The following is a 20,566-nucleotide window of genomic DNA, read 5'->3' on the forward strand; positions in this document are numbered from 1 at the left end:
AAACAGTTTTATTCACTGTTCGTGAGATTTCTTAATATTTCTCTGAGCCACCGTTGCACTTAGAGGTATTTTGTAAGAACTGGTTTTAATTTCGGTTAATTGAATTTCATGTATCAGATGGAAAAATAACTGAAAATGAAAACTTAGGTAAAAGTTTATTATTACAAATACAATTACATTTATTTCATAAGTAGAAATAAAGGTAGTGACACAGGCAATAAGGAATTAACATAGTACAGTTAGTCAAAAAGCACTGTTCTGGAGACTTGGAAAAATATACCCTGGATTTTTGCTCTGTTTCTATACATCTGTGTGACTTTGGACATGTCACTAAAGATATAAAAACCTCACTTTCCTTATCTTGAAAAAATGGTAGCTGCCACTCTTTACAGTTTAAAATTCTATAATTCTAATTTTAATGTCATTTGAAAATGTTTCAAATATCCTGATGCTGCTCAATGGAATAACACAAGAGATATAAGAACTAAGATAGAAGTCATTCTTTTAAAATAAGGTGTAGTATTTACACAATTAAGTGAAAAATCTAATAAAGAGAACCATTAAAAAAAACTCTTGAACAAGACTTACCACGGTTTTTAGCTGTCAAACTTTAAAATGTAATTCCTTTCCTCTGACGATTTTTTCCTCTTATTAAAAAATGGTTATCCAGAATATATAAAGAGATTGTTCAACTCAACAACAAAAAGACAGCCAACCCAATTACAAAATGGGAAAAAGACTTGAACAGACACCTACCAGAAGAGGAAATACGGATGGCCAAGAGGCACATGAAGAGATGCTCAATGTCCCTGGCCATTAGAGAAATGCAAATCAAAACCACAATGAGATATCATCTCACACCCACCAGAATGGCCATTATCAACAAAACAGAAAATGACAAGTGCTGGAGAGGATGCGGAGAAAGAGGCACACTTATCCACTGTTGGTGGGAATGTCAAATGATGCAACCACTGTGGAAGGCAGTTGGGTGGTTCCTCAAAAAGCTGAATATAGAATTGCCATACGACCCAGCAATACCATTGCTAGGTATCTACTCAAAGGACTTAAGGGCAAAGACACAAACGGACATTTGCACACCAATGTTTATAGCAGCATTATTTACAATTGCAAAGAGATGGAAACAGCCAAAATGTCCATCAACAGAAGAATGGCTAAATAAACTGTGGTATATACATACGATGGAATATTATGCAGCTTTAAGACAAGATAAACTTATGAAGCATGTAATAACATGGATGGACCTAGAGAATATTATGCTGAGTGAGTCTAGCCAAAAACTAAAGGATAAATACTGTATGGTTCCACTGATGTGAACGGACATTCGAGAATAAACTTGAAATATGTCATTGGTAACAGAGTCCAGCAGGAGTTAGAAACAGAGTAAGATAATGGGTAATTGGAGCGGAAGGGATACAGACTGTGCAACAGGACTAGATACAAAAACTCAAAAATGGACAGCACAATAATACCTAATTGTAAAGTAATCATGTTAAAACACTGAATGAAGCTGAAAAAAAAATGGTGCTGGAAAAATTGGAAATCCATATGCAAACAAACAAAACTTCTCACTATAAACACAAATCAACTCAAAATGGATTATAAACCTTACCTATAAAACCTGTAAAATAAAACATTTGAGAAAATCTTTGTGACCTTGGGCTAGGCAATGAATTTTCAAATACTATCCTAAAACATAATACATAAAAGAGAAAAAAGTAGTAAATTGGAAATTCATCAAAATTTAAATCCGCTGTTTGAAAGAAAGTTAAGAAAATTAAAAGACAAGCCACAGACTAGGTCAAAATATATGCAAAGCCCATATCTGATAAAGGATTTGTATTCAGAATATGTAAAGAACACCTAAACCTTAATAAGAAAATAAGCAACTCTCTCCAACACACACACAAGTGGGCAAAAGATTTGAACAGATTTTCACCAAAGAAGATATATGAACTACAGATAAGTACATGAAAATATATTCAACATCATTAGTCACAGGGATATGCAAATTAAAACCATCAGATACCACTATCACCTATTAGAGTGGCTAAAACAATCCAACCAACCAACCTAATACCAAGTGTTGATGAATATGTGGAGTAACTGAAATTCTTGGACATGACTGGCAGAAGTGCAAAATAGTCCTGTCACTGGAAACACAGGAGGTTTCTTACAAACATACACATCATTCAACCTAGCAATTTCACTCCTGGATATTTATCAAAGAGAAATGAAAACTTTTGGTCACTCAAAACCTGTATGTGAATGTTTATCGTGGCTTTATTTATAATCACCAAAAGCTGGAAACAACCCAAATGTCCCTCAACTAATGTATAGATAAACAAATTGTGGTACATCCATACAATGAAATACTACTGAATAATAAAAAGAATTAAACTATTGATACACAATACAACATGGATAAATCTTAAAGTAATTATGCTAAATGAAAAAGAAAGACCAATGATGAGTACATATGACAGGAGTTTATTCTATGACATTTTGAAAGATGCAAGACTATAGGGACACAGTAGTTGCCAGAACCTGGAGGTAAAGGAAGGGGTTGACCACAAAGGAGCTTCTGATAAATTGTTTAAATGGTGAAATTGTTTTATATCTTGATTGCAGTGGTATATGTACTTGTCAAAATTCACAAAATGCATATAACTATTTGCTTAAAAGGGTGAGTTTTATCATTTGGAAATTATGCCTCAATAAACCTGACCATCGCTCCAAAAAACTTTTGAACAAGACATCGCAGATTTTAATGGTAATATTAAAAGTGTAATCCCTTTTCTTTGTTAATTTTTTTCTCCTGTGAAAACATAACTAGGAAATCAATGAAAGTGATAAAACTTTCAGTGCAAAATCTATGTACCTTAAAATAAGCAATGCTTATTTGTATCTAAATGATTACTTATTTGTAATTTTCTATTTTTTTTACTTACTTTTTTTTACAGCTACTGATATTTATTTTGCACACAAAATTACTGGGGACCTCCTATATTCTGGAGTGGCTAGAAGGAAAAATCTGAGATGATGGTGTGGTAGCTATGACAAACTCTGGTATCTGTCCTCTACTTGTTGAAGAGTGCCTTGAAAACTATTGCTTTTTTCTTTCTTTTCTTTGTATATATGTTATATTATACAATAAAAAAGTTAAATAAATAGTCATTGCCATCATGAATAAAGTGTACTTACTATTTGAAAAAAAAAATCACTTGGGTCCTTCTAGTGAGACCTCAGGGATTGTACTATAAGTTATACATGGTCCTAACACTCGGTAGAAAGCAAAGTATGAAAAAGGATGATTTGGGTCAATCACATGATTACAAAGCTATGGCTTCCAACAGGATTCCATGTGATTATGCTTGGCTTCTGCTGCAATTCTAATGAAGCAGTGAGAACATCATAGAATTGGGAAAGGAGGCCCCTCCAAGTACTGGTCTGAGTCTCCAGGTGTCCATGTTCATGTCAGGAGCTAGGTCTAATTAGCAATTGAGTGAAGGGTTCAGAGGCTCGCAGGTCCAAAGCTTACTTGGAAAGGGGATATCTGAACTCCTTGCTGACAAACTTTAGCCTGCTACCCAGTTCCTCTTCAATTCTGAGAAGCTTGTTGTAGTTGGCCAAGCAAGTGCTCAGACAAGCAAAGAGCATGGGTCTTGATCTACCCAATATAGAGCCCCGACCACCAGGTCAGCAATGAAAGTACCTTCAGTTTTCCCAGGGTGATGAGACACATGTCTCTCTAGCCATTGGACTGGGCCAGCTTACACACCTAAAGAGATTTAGTCATGGAGCCCACCTGGTTCACTTTAAGAAGGAGGCAGTTGAACGATTTCTCACTCATGCCCTTGGCAATTCACTTTGGGTTTGTCACCATGAGATCATTCCCCACTACCTGGATTCCTGCATGAGTGGTGAAATTCTTCTGAGCTTCCCAATCATCCTGATCAAAGGGGGTTTCGGCAGACATCACTGGGTAGTCCTTATGAAAGACTGGCATGGGTCTGCCAGCTTGTCAGCTGTGATGTACCTGCTGGGGTCATCAGAGGTAGTGATATCATGCCAATTACAACTTTGCCAGTGTAGCCAGCTTTCCTAATTGCATTCTTAAGCAGCACCCAGGCTTCTATATTCTTCTGTATACTAGAAGCAAATCCACCTTCATCCTCCACGTTGGTGGCATCTTTCCCATATTTCTCCTTGATGACATTCTTACGGTTGTGGTAAACCTCATCTCTGATGCATGTGGCTTTCTGAAATTTGCCGCGTCAATGGGGAGGATCTCTTGCAAGGCCCCCTTATTGACAACATGAGAGCCTTCTGTTGATCACATTATAAATGAGAACTGGCAGGATGCCTTCAGAATTGCCAGCCACATCCGCAACGTGATGGTATAGGGGAAGCCCCTTTTCAACAGCTCCAGCCTTGCAGACAGCAAGGAACACTCCCAGAATGGCGTTCGCAACAAGTTTAGATTTTTCACTTCCAACCATCTCTATCATCAGTTTGTCAGTTTTCTCCTGTTTGATGAAGTTCAGTTTCTTGCTAACCAGGGTAGATGAAAGTTTTACGTGCTCAACAGCTGTTGAAATGTCTTGACATTGTCCCAGAGCTCTTGGGCATCCTAGATACCACTTGGGCACTGCTGGGCACGACATTTCCAGAAATACTTTTTGAGCCGAAGAGATCAACCTCAATGGTGGGATTTTCACGAGCGTCCACGATCTTTCTAGCAATGATCTTGAGATAAGATAAACTTCCAGGTAAGAAGCAGAGTGTATCAGAGTCTTGCATGCATTCAGTGTAGTTCCTGCTTAGAGGCCGCACGACCTTGGTGACAATCTTGTCTGCACACCCCTTCGCTGGCTGCCCGGGGTGACCCCATTGCATCTGGACCTTGAGCAGCTGCATGGCGCGGGCTTGACCCCCATCTGGCGGGGGTGGGTGAGGGACTAGGGGGTGGAGTCCTGCAGAGCTGCATGCCTGGGGCCGTGTGCACCCGTCTGCCTCACTTAGCTGTTTTTCTGAGTTAAATGTCATTGAAAGTTTATTTTCAGAAAAATAGTACTGTTTTATTTTTCTTTCAAATAATGTTGATGCTGAAGTTTCTCACATAAACCCAGCTTGCCACCTTCAGGGAACTGAAAGATTTACAGAAACCATCACTAGATATAGAACATCAATTGTGCAGATTTCTCTATAACACATAATTAATATCTTGATCACTCCATTAGTGCCTTTGGTGAGTTTCCCTGTATCCAGAATGTCTTTCCAGCTCTCAAAGCTCAGTTCAAATGCCACTAACTCCAAGAAACCTTCCCCTATACAGTATGAACACTCTCCTCCTCTATTTCCTTGACTACATGTAATCTCATTGAATGTAATAATCACATCTTACATATAGTTTTATGCCTCTGTATGGCTATTAAAAATAGTGCATATAAGGAGTACACATTCTAATATTTAATGAATGACTACATGAATAGATAGGAAGTTAGGGTAATCATTGAGCTTTCACTTGAAAGAGGTCCTATTTTATTGATAGCTTAATGGGAATTCCACAAATTTACTCCAGATTATATGCAAAAAATGTGCAAGTACACTGTAAGGCACCAATTTTCACTGACAATGACTAGAAGTTTCTCTATCTCTATTAACTTAGCAATTAGATAATATCATTAATGAATGATTAAATGACTGCTTGGTGACTGACTGTGTGATACTTACTTAAATCTTAATATCTGGACCCCTGAAACATATGACAAGAAAGAGTTAAGTGCAATGATGTCTTTTGCTTTTGTTCTGGAAAGTGAGTATTTCTCTAAACTCTGTGCTATGCAATCCACCACTGTCTCACCCATAGGACGATTCCCAACTATTTCTGTCTAGTTCCACCTGGTTAAGGGAATAAAGTTCTCCTTCATGCTTCCATTTTCTCTAGAATGTCCATGTTCCCCTCCATCTCTTTTGAGGCCTACATGTATCTAGGACTGTTAAATGACAAACTGGTCATAGGTTTTTAATTTTGCTTTATTTTATTTATTTATTTCTTGCATGGATAGGCATCAGGAATCGAACCCAGGTCTCTGGCATGGCAGGTGAGAACTTTGCCTGCTGAGCTACTGTGTCCTGCCCAACTTTGCTTTATTTTTTAGTAGTAGTGGTGGTGGTGGTGGTTCACATTTGAAGACGGTTGATTTCTCTGAATCCCTTCCTTGGATTTTCTAACAAAATATCCTCCTTCTTCTGCCTACTTTGAGGAGTCTTTATCTCTTCTGTCAATCCTTTCTTTTGTATTTTATTCTCCCTTCTCTCTATCCTCTCCCTAAGGCCAGTGTTATCTGTCTGAGGGAGGATGTAATCAGCTCTTCAAGCATGTACAGGAGGCTCTGGGTATGGTATTTAGGTCAGCAGTTTCCTTGGATCTTTGTGCTTTGGTGAGGGCTGGAGAGGTGAGATAGAAAAAAGGGAGGAAAATACAGAGAAATAACTAGATTCATACTTTGGGATACAAACCTACCACAAATGCATTATTATGATACCTACCTTGATATAAAAGTTTGCTCTCTGTCCTCCAAAACTTGATATTTCTCTCTCATCAATACTTCTGTGTTTCCACTTCCTAAACATATGTTTTAATTGTACCCCAATAATTCCATTGACAAGTCTTCTTTTAGACCTCATATACACATTATACCTGAGGCATCTTTTTTCTGGCTATTCTTTTTCTCTTCCTTTCACTTACTTTAGTTGATTTTAACCAGGACATCTCCAAATGCTTTCTAATTTGCTCTCTAATTCTATTCTCGCCCACTTGCAATCTGGCTTCTATCTGCATCTCTTGACCAAAACAACTCTTGTTTTGGACAAATCCATGAGTTAAAAAGTAAAATCCATGTATTTGACACCATTTCTCACTTTGTAGATTCCTGTTACTATTTGATTTCTGCATGTCACTAATTGTCTAGTGCTCTTTTACTTTCTGGTCATTACAGCATTAATATCTTTGAGAATTTTCCTTTTTGCTCCATCTATTCCTTTTAACCATTGTAACAGTGGTCCTACACTTTTCTTCTTCTCCAGGAGATGACATAAATTCTATTTAATTTTTGTAAATTTTTTTTTAATGGTTCCAGATTTTATTAAAAATGTTAAGCATTCAGATGTTTTTGTTATTCAGGTCCTATTTCTCCCATCTGTAGTTCTTTCACACATTTATTTGTAAAATTATTTTTTCTTATTGAATTATCTTATTGGTATCCTTTTATTGTGTTAGTTACTTGCTAAATTTTGCCACTTACTGAATATTATTATCTTTCCCTTTCTCTCTAACCTATGGCCAGAGTCAAAGTTTTGGTTACCTCTTGTTTAGATTTGGGTAGTTTTCATGTTTTAATTCCTCCAAGTTCAGTTTTGAAAGTTACGGCTGAGTTTATCTTCAATTCCTGCTCCTTTGAACCTGTGACTTACCTCTACACTGGTTTCCCTCATTGTGTTCCACCTATTTTATATCTCTCATTCTGTACTCTGATATCTAGCTCATCACCTTTAATTTTATTCATCTCTTTTCAGTCTCAGTGTGAAACCTTTCCCACCACACATCTATCTGAACAATGTTTGTAATCCTCATTACTTTCAAGTTACTTATTTTTTTAAACTTATTTTTAGTTATAGTAAAGCATACATAACATAAAAATAATTTTAACCATTTTAAGCAGACAGTTCTTTGACTTTGTACATTGTCACATTACCAGCTCTGTGCAGCTTTCACCATTGTCTATTTCTAGACTATTTTTGTCATCCCAAACTGAAACTCATACTCATTTAGCAGTAACTTCCATTCCCTCCTCTCCACTGCACCTTGTAACAACTATTCTGCTGTCTCTATGAATTTGCTTATTCTCACTATTTCATATAAGATAAATCATACAGTATTTGTCCTTTTGTGTCTGGCTTAGTTTACTCAACATGATGTCTTCAAATTCATCCCTCTTGTAGCATGTACCAGCTCTTCGTTTTTTACCACTGATATATTCCATTTTGTTTATCCATTCATCTCTTGATGGACACTTAAGTTGTTTCCACCTTTGGCTCTTGCCAAAGAATAATGCTGAAGTGAACATTGCCAGACTATATGGTAATTCTCTTCAACTTTCTCACAACGGCCAAACTGTTTCCACAGTGATTGCACCATTTCATATTGATACCAACAATGTACAAGGGTTCCTATTTCTCTACATCCTTACAACACTTGTTATTTTCAGTTTTGTAAATAATAGCCTTTATATTGGATGTGAAATGTTAACTCACTGTAGTTTTACTTTGCATTTCTCTAATGTCTAATGATGTTGAGCTAATTTGATATACTAATTGGCCATGTGTATATGTTCTTTGTAGAAACGTCTATTCAAATACTTGCCCCTTTTAAAAATTGGGTTGTTTGTGTTTTTGTGTTTGCATTGTAAAGTTCTTTATAATTTTTGTAAATTTTTAATACTGAGACTCCATACTGAGCATATGGAGCATATAATACTGAGCATCTGAGCATACTCAGATACTGAGATACTGAGCATCTCTTTTTGATGCTCAGAAACAGATTACCTCGACTCAAGAACAATTTTGAAAGACTTAGGAAACAATAGCAGCTCGGTATAATTCGTACATCTCACACTTCTTTAAATATCAATTCTTTCAGGTTTTTCTTGTGATCCAAAGATAATGGGAAATAGATTTGTTGTTGTTGGGAACACTGACCTTTCTTCCCATATTCAACCTATGGGTTTTCTGTTTTTACTCTGTCTCTGTGTTTTGTTTGCCACTGTAATTAGTAAATTCATTGGGCAGGAAATAATTGTTGATATGGCAATTTGGAATAGCCCTGAACACATGGTTATCAATGGTAACATGCTTTAAATGTTCTTGGTGTCAAAGTGATCAAGGTTAAACAACATTTTAGTTTTTAATTTTACTGATTCTTCACTTGTAGGGCTTTTTTCCGGATACGCTCACTAGGTGGTTCTCATGCATGAATAGAGTCAGTTATTTAACAGTTGATTTACAAACATTGGAAGAAAATATAGTGTTTAGGTACCAAGATCAAGATAATCCTATCTCCCCTTACAGTGTGCTGATTTTGAATACAGCTTTGAATCCTGGCCATGCTACCTCTTTGTCACCTTGGACAAGTTTCTGAGCCTTAATACTTAACATGTGAAAATTAGAGATAATAATAATCTACGTCTCATGCTTACTGTGAGGAGTAAATGAAATAATTTGTATTATATATTTTGACTAAGTGCTCAATAAACTGTAACTATCTTGGGTGTGAAAATTCTCATTTTTTAAATAAATTGACTTTATTAACACACTGATACAGATGCCCTATATTGAAATACAGCACTTACCATGGTCATCTATTCCTTGTCTACAAATGTTTTTTGTTTTGTTTCGCTTTTTAGTTGTTCTAATTTGTAATATTTTGGAACTCTATCCAGATGGTAGTGGGATTTCCTTGACTGACAGGAAAAAACCTACAATGCTTTCCTTTAATACCATCTATTCCTATAGCACTAAGGTTTTGAGACATAAAGCTGTTACAAAGTGGCACCTCATTTGGTGCCATGCAAAATCCTTACATTTTAGGAGTTGTTGATCAATTTCATTTTTTAAAAAAGGATTTGGTGCAAGTACTTTTTTTTTTTAGTTAGAAATTACAGATTTATTTTTATATTTTGATAAAAACACAACAGCCAAAAAAACAAAACAGACAGCATATCTGTAATTGTGACATTTTACACATATATAATACACTCATATAAACTAATATTGAAAATCACAAGAAGAAAAGCATAGTGAAATGTTTTGAAATGAAGGTTGGGCTTGAATAGATTTCTGATGAAATACAAGTGAAGGCTTTTCTTAAGTGTCTAGGTAACGTTCAAAATATCATGACCAATCTTCTATATCCTATTTGAAAAATCAACAAAGTAGGTTTCAAAACATGGTTCCTGATTGTTTTACAGAAATTTAAAAAATAATAATATTTCCTTATAGACAACTACTCAACATACTATGTTCTAGGTCTTAAGGAGTGCAGTGAACACAAGGATCAGTGAACCCCTATGAAACAGAGAATGCAACAGCATAAAAATACTGATGTACATATTTTAAACAGAACCCCAAGTCTGAAAATAAGGCAGGGTATATAGAATACTAGTACAAGTGAGTATGTCCTAAGGCAGTTGTTAATGTCAGTATACCAAACCCTATTAAACATATAACAGTCTTAGACTAGATAAAATATCTGATCATATGTGCCTTTTTCTTTGCTTTGTTCTACTTTTTTTTTTTTTTTTTAATTTTAAAGCTGCAAGTGGACATCCCAGGAATTGCTTAGTATATCTGGGGTCCCCAAGACGATATCTAGGTTTTAATTCATTAGGACTCACAGAACTCAGCATACAGTCATAGTCATATTTTTGATTTATCATAGTGAAAGAATACAAAGCAAAATTAACAAGGGGAAAAGACCCATGGCATAGGCTGGAAGAAATCAAGCACAAGTTTACGAAATTCTCTACCAGTGGAGTCACACAAGACATGCTTAATTCTCCCCAGCAACTGAATGGTGACAACACATAGGAAATGTCTAAACCAAGGATGCTCATTGGAGACTCAGTGCCCTGGGTTTTATTAGGCGGCTGGTTATGCTGATATACTCTGCCTATCACATGTCAAAATTCAGATTTCCAGAAGGAAAGCATGTGTTCAGCATAAACCACATTGTTTGTACAAACAGCTTAGACTCAGTGAGCCACTGTTAGGAGTTAGGGTGGTAGAAACCTTGCAGAAATCTAAATTCCCAGATGTCAGTCAAGGGCCAACCTTAAAAGCAGGTCTTTAAAAGGTTAGTAGTCAGGCCTGCTATGTTAACTCTTTTCTGTACATTTACTGACAACCCCACAGGAATAATCAATAAAGACAATTTCAGATTCAAGAATATTCTTACAATTCAGAAACATGCATTTTTTAAAAGACATTTTAATAGAGAATCTGTTGCGTAAGAATGGTTAATGTACCCGCGTCAAAAAACTGCCATGCAGATGAGTAAAACATATGGATTAAAAATAAATAAATAATAGGGGGAACAAATATTAAAATAAATTTAGTAGGTTGAAATGGTAGTGATCAATGAAAGGGAGGGGTAAGGGGTATGGCATGTACAATTTTTTTTTCTGTTTTCTTTTTATTTCTTTTTCTGAATTGATGCAAATGTTCTGAGAAATGATCATGATGATGAATATACAACTAAGTGATAAAAAATGCTCATATTATATGTTGGTTGGTTTTATTAATAAAAATTAAAAAAAAACTGTCATATCTATTTTTGATCCTCACTAGTTTTACAGTCAAGTGGAATGAAAATATATGAAAAACAAAGAAGAACTCAGTTTGGTCTTAATGAACCTAGAACCCTGGTTGTTCTCTAAATAGATTCCTCAGTATTGCTAGCAGCAAAGCCTATGACTACCCATGTCACAATCAATTAGAAATGGACTTAATGACAACATATAATTAAGCAAAAATAAACAGCTGATGGTTACTTGCCATTAATAGTTTGGGCATGAACTTTAGAATTAAAGGTAAAGGAGGCATCGTAATATATTTATGAAGATAATTTTCTTCAGCTAATATTTTGGGAATACAAAAGGAAACTTCCTTTTGTTGTTCTCGCCACTTGAATATATTCTCTGCCAGTTCTTCTGTCTCCATCACCAAAATATCCATTTTTGCTAAAGCCTTGCTCATGTTCTTTAGATTTGCATCTAAATGAGGGATATTTCTAATTGTTTCAAGATGGGTTTCTAATCTCTCAATGAAAGTCACTGCCAACTCCAGCAAACATACCATGTATCGGGTAGATTTCAGCTTGCATATTTGTGATCTGATGTAGTCTTGAGAAGTTCACCAAGCAAGAAGCTGATTTCTTAGATATATTTAACATCCCCTGAGTAACCAGACCCGAAGCTAGGAAACGGCCCAGCAGTAGTCCCGCAGCGTTTGGCGTCGATGCGGGGCCCCAAGGGTTCGTGGAAGCCATGGCACCAACGGATTTCACTTGGTGGCGCCGAGAGCGAGCAACACGCAAGGTGAATGCGCCGCAAGTACATTTTTAATGCACACAGAAAAATCTTGGGGACCAATGTCCCCCCAGCATTTCTTTTGAAGCCTGGTCAGAGAGGAAAGTAAGGACCTTTAGTTGATGATGAATTGACAGCTTTGAGTCATCTTCGGTCCTAAGTGTTGGCTTTTTCTAATAACAGGAATGGTTGAAAAAGACCAAGAAACAACCTTCTTCAGGTTGCACTGGTTTTGTCAAAGCTAACAGTATTTACAAAATTGGCAGGTTCTAGAACGTAATGACCTGACCTCCAAAGTACCTTTTCTCAAAAAGTCACACTACCTGTGATTGTTGTATTTTTCGTTTAACTTTTCAGCTGTTGTAGTTCCCAAGGAATCTACATCTCATTAAAACTGGGCTTACTTCCTCTGAAGATCAATCATTCATTCATCCATCCAGCAAATTCAACCAATATCCAGTGAGGGCCCATTCAGAATCACTGTGCTGGGCGCTGGGTGTACACTACTGTTCCAAAGTTCCTCCCTGGTGGGGCTTCATCGTCTAGTTTAGGTGGGAGGGGAATAAAACAAACATGTGAATAAACTAAAGTGTAGGGTGCTATGAAGGAAACGAACAACGTGGGGACCTGCGTTTTACACATCACAGAAGTAGAGGTTCCGCAGTCAATAATTGTACGGCTTGGACAGGTTATGTGAGGAACGCAAAATGAGAATGAGGTGTGGGACACTCCTAGGATGGTTGCAGCTCCTGGCAAAGGATCCTATCAGCCAGTTGTGGGAGGGTAGAATAGGCTGCAGTGACATCTGTGGCTGAGAAAAGGGGTGTCACTGCGCCCTTCTGCGCACGAGAGGAGAAACGGGTGAAGGTGTTCAAACCCTAAGGTATGGTGTCACGACCCAAAGTTGCTCGCGCACAAGCAGTTGGCGGGAAACCCTCGGGGTGGAGCCTCGGCCGCAGACCGGGGTTGAGGGTGGGGAGTTTTCGGCCACTGCGTGTCACGTCACCGAGGGCCTCCCCCTCCCTTCTCTTCGAGTCGCACGCGCGGAAGTAAACACTTCAACGTCATCAGGGCGCGTCTTCGCCTTTCCCCTCCCATCTCCCCGACCGGTGGACGTGCTTACCTCCGCTCCGGTCCAGGTCTATGTCCCGGTTTCCTGCTGTCGCGGGCAGGGCGCCAAGGCGGCAGGACGAGGGTGAGCGGTCACGAGACCCGCAGGAGGAGCGGCCCTCGGCTGTTTCCGTCGTTGATAGAGGTGCGGTCCGCGGGACTCTAGGAAGGCCAGTGGGAGTTAGGGCATGGGGGTTTGGGGGGTTAAAAGTCTGCCTTTGTCAGGCAGAAAGAGCAGGGAGGTGGTTGCAGCATTCTCCTTGCCCCCCAAGCCTGAGGTTAACTTTGCGTCTAATGAATACTTTGACTTAGAGGGGGGCGGTCCCACATTCAAGTTGGATGAAAACCCTGTAGGGGGCCAAAAAAAGTCAATCCCACACCGAGACATATTCTGTCCTTAAACAGGCTCATGAAGCCTTTGTTCTCTACCCACCAATACCCACCTCCCTCGTCGGGCCGTCAGCTTGCCTTTGGGTATGGTATGAAAGGAGCCAGTTTCCAGGAGCCAGTTTCCATGGTTACCCACCACTTGGCCTTCTGGGATATCAGTCACTCTGAACAGGGACCTAACTTGAACCATGAATCAGAGACAAACACACAAGTGGCTTCCAATTCAGCTGAAAGTTTTCTGCTGGTTCTGTTACCAGTCCCCCCCACCCCCCTATTGTTAAATTGTGTGGGTTTTATACTTCTTTGTAAGTATGTGTGGATGTAAGTTGCATTATGCTAGCCTTGTATTGTCTAGTACATTGAGATGTATGTTAGCAAATGCTCAAGTTGTTGATTTCACCAAAAAGTTATTCTGGGCTTATAAACCCTTACTTGGGAATTAGACATAGGTTATTTAAATAAGAGATCATGGATTGATCCCTTCTAGCCCTAAAATTCTATAGTCTTTCTCTTTTCAGTTCTGGGAGATTGTCAACTATCTTTACAGGTCTTTTAATTGCACAATTGTTTCTTGTTAATTACAGAAGAGAAAGGATGCACATCACAGGAAGGAGGAACTACTCCAACTTTTCCTATTCAGAAACAAAGAAAAAAGCTTATTCAAGCTGTGAGGGAGAATTCTTTCCTTATTGTTACTGGAAATACAGGAAGTGGTAAAACAACTCAGCTCCCAAAATATCTTTATGAAGCAGGTAATTTTATTCTGGGATAATACTGGTAGTACTAAAAAAATTCCTCTTTTAAAGCTAAGGAGACTGCTGTACCCCCACTAATCCCCACTCTTTGTTTTACAAAAAAGATACAAAAACATCTCCACTTAATTGTATTCACCTGAAAGTAGTGTGTGAAAAATAAATATGATTTTTAAAAATTACCTTAGCAGCCACTGCCACTGTCATACTTTACTTTTTACTGTTCTTTCTGTCCCAGTTCTTCTCCTGGCACACATCTATTTCCCTCTTGATTCTTGATGATCTTATTTCAAGTACAGGGATTAATTGAGATGGAGAATTTTTCCATTTTTAACTATCACAATTATCCCAAATAGGAGAATTATAGGTAGATATTAATTCTTTGCTTTAGAATGAGATTGTCTTGCCATTGCATATTGAAATGATATTGGGGGCAGGGAGAAAGGGCTATGTTGATGACTGTTTCTGACATTAGTATTTCTTGGTTCCTTCTCCAGAGTATTATGAGATATATATCTATTTCCTGACTCTGCTATTTCCCAAGTCAGTAACAAATTAGACTTTAAGTGCCTTTCTCTTCATTGTGGCAAAACTTTCTATCATAAGGTTGGTGAAAAGCAAAATTATGTTGGATATGATTCAGATAAAGAAATAAAATAAACATTTCTAATTTTAATGCATCAAATCAAATTTGTCATGTATCAAGATGCATCGCTATTTTGTACGCCATTAAGAAAGAAAAAATGCCATCACTTGTAAGTTCCTGCTCCATTTCAGAGATATTAAGTAGGAAAAAATGCCTATAAAATTATGAACGATAATATATTTAAATCCAATTTTACTTCTGTAATTGAGGTAAATTTATGAAGTATGTGGAATTTTTAAAGGATTCTTAGGGATTAGAAGCTTGTGGCTTATACCTTAGTATAAGCCTTTAGACTGGAATTGCAAGACAAGTGAAACAAACAAAAAACCAAAACCAAACCTGACTAAAATATACATATTTTGAATGGTTATTAATATGTAATTTATTTTAATTAATACTTATATTCCTAGGGTGCAAATATAACACAGTATGAATTTTCAGGGTTTTCTTTTAGAAACGTTTGAATAGTTTGTTTTGGTTGACCAGAAACAATTTAGCTCTAGTAGTAAAAAACAATTGCTAACATTTTTGTGTTTTTTGCTTCTGGTTTTGATAGGGTTTTCACAACACGGTATGATTGGTGTGACTCAACCACGAAAAGTAGCTGCCATATCAGTTGCTCAGAGGGTTGCAGAGGAAATGAAATGCACTTTGGGATCCAAAGTAGGATACCAAGTTCGTTTTGATGACTGCAGCTCTAAGGTAGAAGAATTTTATTGGTATTAGTTTAAGTACTGTAAGCTTACAGAAAAGGTGGAGAAAGTTATGAAAGATTTTAATGTAAAAATTCCATATATGCTTTAAGGAAAAAAAGCCTCAGATTAGATTTAATAATTATTGCTTAGTGCTTTAGCTCTTAAGAGTCTAATATTTAATCCATATTTCCCTCCCCCTCATTAGTCTATAAGTGACAGTTAGTTTATTTGTCTTAGGATTCTCTTGTCTTATGTTTTTTACCTGTAAGAACCCTTGGCATATAGGTTATGTTTGTATATAAAGTCAATGGAAAACTGACAACTTAATTAACAAAGTCAGTAAGCAGATACTGAGATTGAGCATCTTTTATGTTCATGACACTAATGAGTTTAAAGTCATTTTCTTTTTAATAGTTAATAGATACAGTTTGCATCCCATCAAGATTCTTTATCCTGTACTAGATACAAAACAATCCCTAATTTTGAAGTGATTCCTAGTAGGAATGGCCATCAAATGTGGCGCAGAACGACTTTCCCCAAAATAGTATTTTTGCCTTCCTAGTTACCCATTTTCTCTTCTCTTTTCTTCCCTTGTTTTATGGATTGTTTTGTATCAGTTTCCTCTACCTTTAACTCTGCTTCTCTTTTCCCCTGAATTCTCTAAAATAGTGACTGAGACAGGAGGTCGAATCCCTATTCATTGTTGTTCCCCACAACTCTTGCATATCTTACCACTTTTCATTGACTTCATTGTATCTCCTTGTTGCCGCCTCTTGGTTTCTTGCCCCAGAACACCTACCTCATCTCCTTCTGCATCACATTTTTCATAATTTACCATCTTTGTTGGACTATTTTATGCACTCTTTTATTCAGTCAGATTAGTGTGATAATTGTATATTTTGTGTCTGTATTTTAGGGAAAATTTAGTTGGGGAAGTAATGGTGAAATTCTGTGATACTATAAATTGACATACTCTGCTGTTTGAACATTAGGAAACAGCAATCAAATATATGACTGATGGATGTTTACTGAAACATATTCTGGCAGATCCAAATCTTACCAAATTTAGTGTCATTATTTTGGATGAAGCCCATGAGAGAACTCTAACTACAGTGAGTATTTTAATATATATATTTTTTATTAGCAAATAGGCAGTTCACTTTTGGAGGGCAGCTTTTTACTGTATCGAGAATTTTAATCTACTGAAATAAGAATTCTTGATTTAGGATAACAGCGTACTTAACTTAAAATAAGTTGGCTGTTAGGTATAATTATGACTTCTTAGATGTTTACTTTTCTTTCAGGACATCTTATTTGGTTTATTGAAGAAACTATTTCAAGAGAAGTCTCCTAACAGGAAAGAGCATTTGAAGGTGGTGGTGATGTCAGCAACTATGGAGTTAGCAAAGCTTTCGGCATTCTTTGGAAATTGTCCCATATTTGATATACCAGGAAGGCTTTATCCAGTCAGAGAGAAATTCTGCAATTTGATTGGCCCACGAGACAGAGAAAATACTGCATATATTCAAGCGGTATTACTTGGCATCCCATTTATATATTTTTTATATCTATGATTCTAGTTATTTGGGTAGTTTGTTAATTCGGTTGTTTCCTCTGCTGTTTTAATGACAGCCTTCATGGATCCTAGGACTTTTAAAACTGAAATTTAATTTTTCTGTTGAACAAGTGGATGTGGGGCAGGTGGGAGGGATGACAACTGTATTTCTACTGACATATTAAATTTGTATTTCTTGCTTTAGATTGTGAAAGTAGCTATGGATATCCATTTGAATGAAATGGCTGGAGACATCCTGGTTTTTCTGACTGGTGAGTATTCAGTCTCGGTTTTAAAAGTGTTTACTGTTTGTAAGAAATATATGGCCATAGGGTGGAATGCTTCCTTTGCCTTGGGAAATCTGGGCTCTAATCAACTGTTGCACTAGCTTTTAATGATTATCTGAACAGTTTTAGATATAAGATATATGAGATAATTCTACACTGCCATAAAAAAATGTCAGGCTTATAAGTAAATATGTGTAAAATATACTGATCTTTTAATTGAAGGATGTTGAATGGTAAATGATTTTTTTTAATCAGTCTGTCTTATTATATATTTAGAGCTGTTACCAGAGTAAAATAGGCCTAAGTTCGAGTTATTAATTCTGTTGTTTACAGAAGACATCCTATCAGCTTCTATCTTCCTTGAATGTTGGGATGGTGCTCTGCTCTATGAGAGCAGTACATAAAGTGTGGAATCCGTGGATCACAGACAAGCCTGTGTCATTTATTTGAGGGTCAAAAATAGAACAGTTAATCTCAGCCTAGTGTGACTCTTCAGTAGCAGAATCCTACTAATAGGAATGTGTCATTTCATTGTCTCACCTCCTACTCTGCCTTGTACTGATATCAGAAGTGAGACATTGTAATAATCTCTGCCTTTTTCAGGTTACTTAAATATGCTTAAATGCATTTTCTCCTGTACTAGCTTCCCCTATGTTAACAGTTAACTTTAGCGAGTCTTTCTTAACTACTGTATTAACAAGATGAAAAGGTTAAAATTATAAACATTTTTATTCCTTTAGAGATTTAAATTCTTTGGCATCTGGTGTTTCTGCTACTAGAATTTTATTATTGATATTTGGTACATATGTATGGTAAAACTTGTTGGTGTTGATCTCCTATAGATCAAATGAGAGAGTTCAAATAGCTATTATGCAAAACCAATTTTAATCTACATTTTTTTTCTCATTTTTAAATTAATTTTGCTGTTAAATTGCTGAAGTTCTTTTCCCCCCATTTCAGGCCAATTTGAAATCGAAAAAAGTTGTGAGTTACTTTTTCAGATGGCAGAGTCTGTTGATTATGATTATGATGTTCAAGATACCACCCTAGATGGCTTACTGATATTGCCATGTTATGGATCTATGACAACAGGTAATTCCTTACTAGAATAGAAAAATTGACTGATTTTTAAAAATCTTTTAATCGAATAATCACATATATACAAAAAAGTACATGTAAATACATAAGGGTTTAGGTCAGTGATTTTCACAAACTGAATTCACCTTTGTAACCAGCACCACATCATGAAAAAGCAAATTAGTAGAACCAGCATCCCTTAATAGGAGTGATTTTATACTTGAAGTCTTTTCACATTTATTCTTTTTTTCAAGAGTTGTGGAGAGCCCCCTTAATATTGTTTTCTCCCACAGAACAGAAATACTGATCGAATGCTCTGATATGAGGACTTATAATAATTTCTTGATAGTAATGCCATAAGTCATATCTCATGGCTTTTTCCCATTCATTTATATATATATTTTTTTTTTTTTTTTTTTTTTTTTTTTTTTTTAAGGAAAGACAGAGAGAAGGAAGGAAGGATAGAAGGAAGGAAGGAAGGAAGGAAGAAAGGGAAACATCTTTAAACATTTTCTTGTTTTATTGTATTTTGTTTTTCCGTTTTTTGTTACATGGGCTGGGGCCGGGAATCGAACCGAGGTCCTCCGGCATAGCAGGCAAGCACTTTGCCCGCTGAGCCACCGCGGCCCGCCCCTATTCATTTATATTTTGATTTTCTTTTTTTTTGGCATGAGCAGGTTCTGGGAATCGAACCAATGTCTCCGGCATATATTGTAATTTTGTGATACTAATCATTGTCTCCTTTTTGAAATGCTGTCCTCTGGTAGAATCACATTTAATTATCTGTTTCTCCTGATCACTGTTTCTTGGAGGCTGCTTCTCTAGTTTGTTCCTCTCTAAATATAGCTATTTCCTAAGATTTCGTCCTTAACTTGCTGGGTTTTTTTACTATTTTCTGTTTTGGGAAGGTTGGCACCTATGAATCACCTGTTACTTCTCTGTGCATGACTCCTGAGAACTCTCTCTAATTCAGATCTCACTCTTGTGTGCTAGACCTCCTGGACTGCCTCACTTCATTTTGTGGTTGGTGCATTATACCACCCCAAATCACCGTCCAAACATGTGGCCACTCAAACACGTTTTCTTTTACTTTCATCTTGTCCCAATCATTCATCTTTTTCTATTTTATTGCTGTCACTAGAGTTGGGATCCTCAATATACTTTCCTGACTTGTTATCATGGCCTGCTAACTTGTTTTCCATGATTTAATTCACCATCTTATAAGCACAACTTTGATTGTGTCGGTCCTCTGTTAGGTGCCTTCAAAAGTTCCCAATTGTCAGTTGCAGTAAAATGCCACCTTGGCATTCATTATCCTTTCAGCATGACTTCAGATTGCTTTCAGTCTTAATTCCCAATGTATTTGATTCTTTGTCTTGGTATATATGTGTAATGTTAAATATGTTTGGAAGGTTGTGGGTAGAGCCATTACCGAAGAGTTTATGTATTTATTTTAGTTTCCCTTCTGATTTCAAGGGCACTATCAAGGGTGATCTACTGATGAACCATTATGAACATAATATTTATTGCAGCAGTCTATAATAGTGTGAAGCGACATTTAGATGGAGCTGATGAGGTACTACTGAGTAATGGGTGAGGTGAAGTTGGATGAGATAGAGAGAGAGTGGTGGGTACCTAGAACTTAGGATTTCCCTTATAGCCTGGTTGAAATACCACAGTATTTATTTTCTTTATTGTTGCTGCTTTGGGTGGTAGGCAGAGATGCTATTATAATGTTATTTCCTGTTATGCTTTAGGGACAAAAAACTTACACTTGGGAATGAGGAGAGGGAAGAAGAGTTTCTTGTTTATTTTCTGTAGTGAAGGGGGTTAAAAAAATGACCCATACTTCTGTCTAATGAATAAGTAAAAATTATGAGGTGGATT

General features: G+C 36.8%; 1 protein-coding gene and 2 pseudogenes across 4 annotated transcripts in view; 1 reads left to right on the forward strand and 2 right to left on the reverse strand.

The window, feature by feature from the left end:
- Window positions 1-3,380: 3,380 nt before the first annotated feature.
- Window positions 3,381-4,699, reverse strand: LOC143685972 (alpha-enolase pseudogene; annotated as a pseudogene).
- A 5,647-nt stretch (window positions 4,700-10,346) lies between these two features.
- LOC143687727 (HAUS augmin-like complex subunit 2) lies at window positions 10,347-13,780 on the reverse strand (annotated as a pseudogene). Its single transcript, XR_013177666.1, has 3 exons — window positions 13,721-13,780; window positions 13,291-13,439; window positions 10,347-12,709 (listed from the first exon to the last, which is right to left on the reverse strand). The product of XR_013177666.1 is annotated as an HAUS augmin-like complex subunit 2 (transcript).
- DHX40 (DEAH-box helicase 40) overlaps window positions 13,228-20,566 on the forward strand; it is a 93,175-nt gene continuing 85,836 nt past the window's right edge. For 2 of the 3 annotated variants that reach the window (XM_077164963.1, XM_077164962.1), the window contains exons 1-7: window positions 13,228-13,422; window positions 14,252-14,419; window positions 15,622-15,767; window positions 16,753-16,872; window positions 17,065-17,292; window positions 17,521-17,587; window positions 18,563-18,694. In XM_077164963.1, coding sequence (XP_077021078.1) covers window positions 13,311-13,422; window positions 14,252-14,419; window positions 15,622-15,767; window positions 16,753-16,872; window positions 17,065-17,292; window positions 17,521-17,587; window positions 18,563-18,694 — 973 coding nt within the window. In that variant the 5' untranslated portion in view covers window positions 13,228-13,310. Of the gene's footprint in view, window positions 13,423-13,818; window positions 13,973-14,251; window positions 14,420-15,621; window positions 15,768-16,752; window positions 16,873-17,064; window positions 17,293-17,520; window positions 17,588-18,562; window positions 18,695-20,566 lie in introns of those variants that run through there. The other variant, XM_077164964.1, reaches the window with a different exon arrangement.

Source organism: Tamandua tetradactyla, chromosome 6 (genome assembly GCF_023851605.1).
Source record: "Tamandua tetradactyla isolate mTamTet1 chromosome 6, mTamTet1.pri, whole genome shotgun sequence".
Classification (NCBI taxonomy): domain Eukaryota; kingdom Metazoa; phylum Chordata; class Mammalia; order Pilosa; family Myrmecophagidae; genus Tamandua; species Tamandua tetradactyla.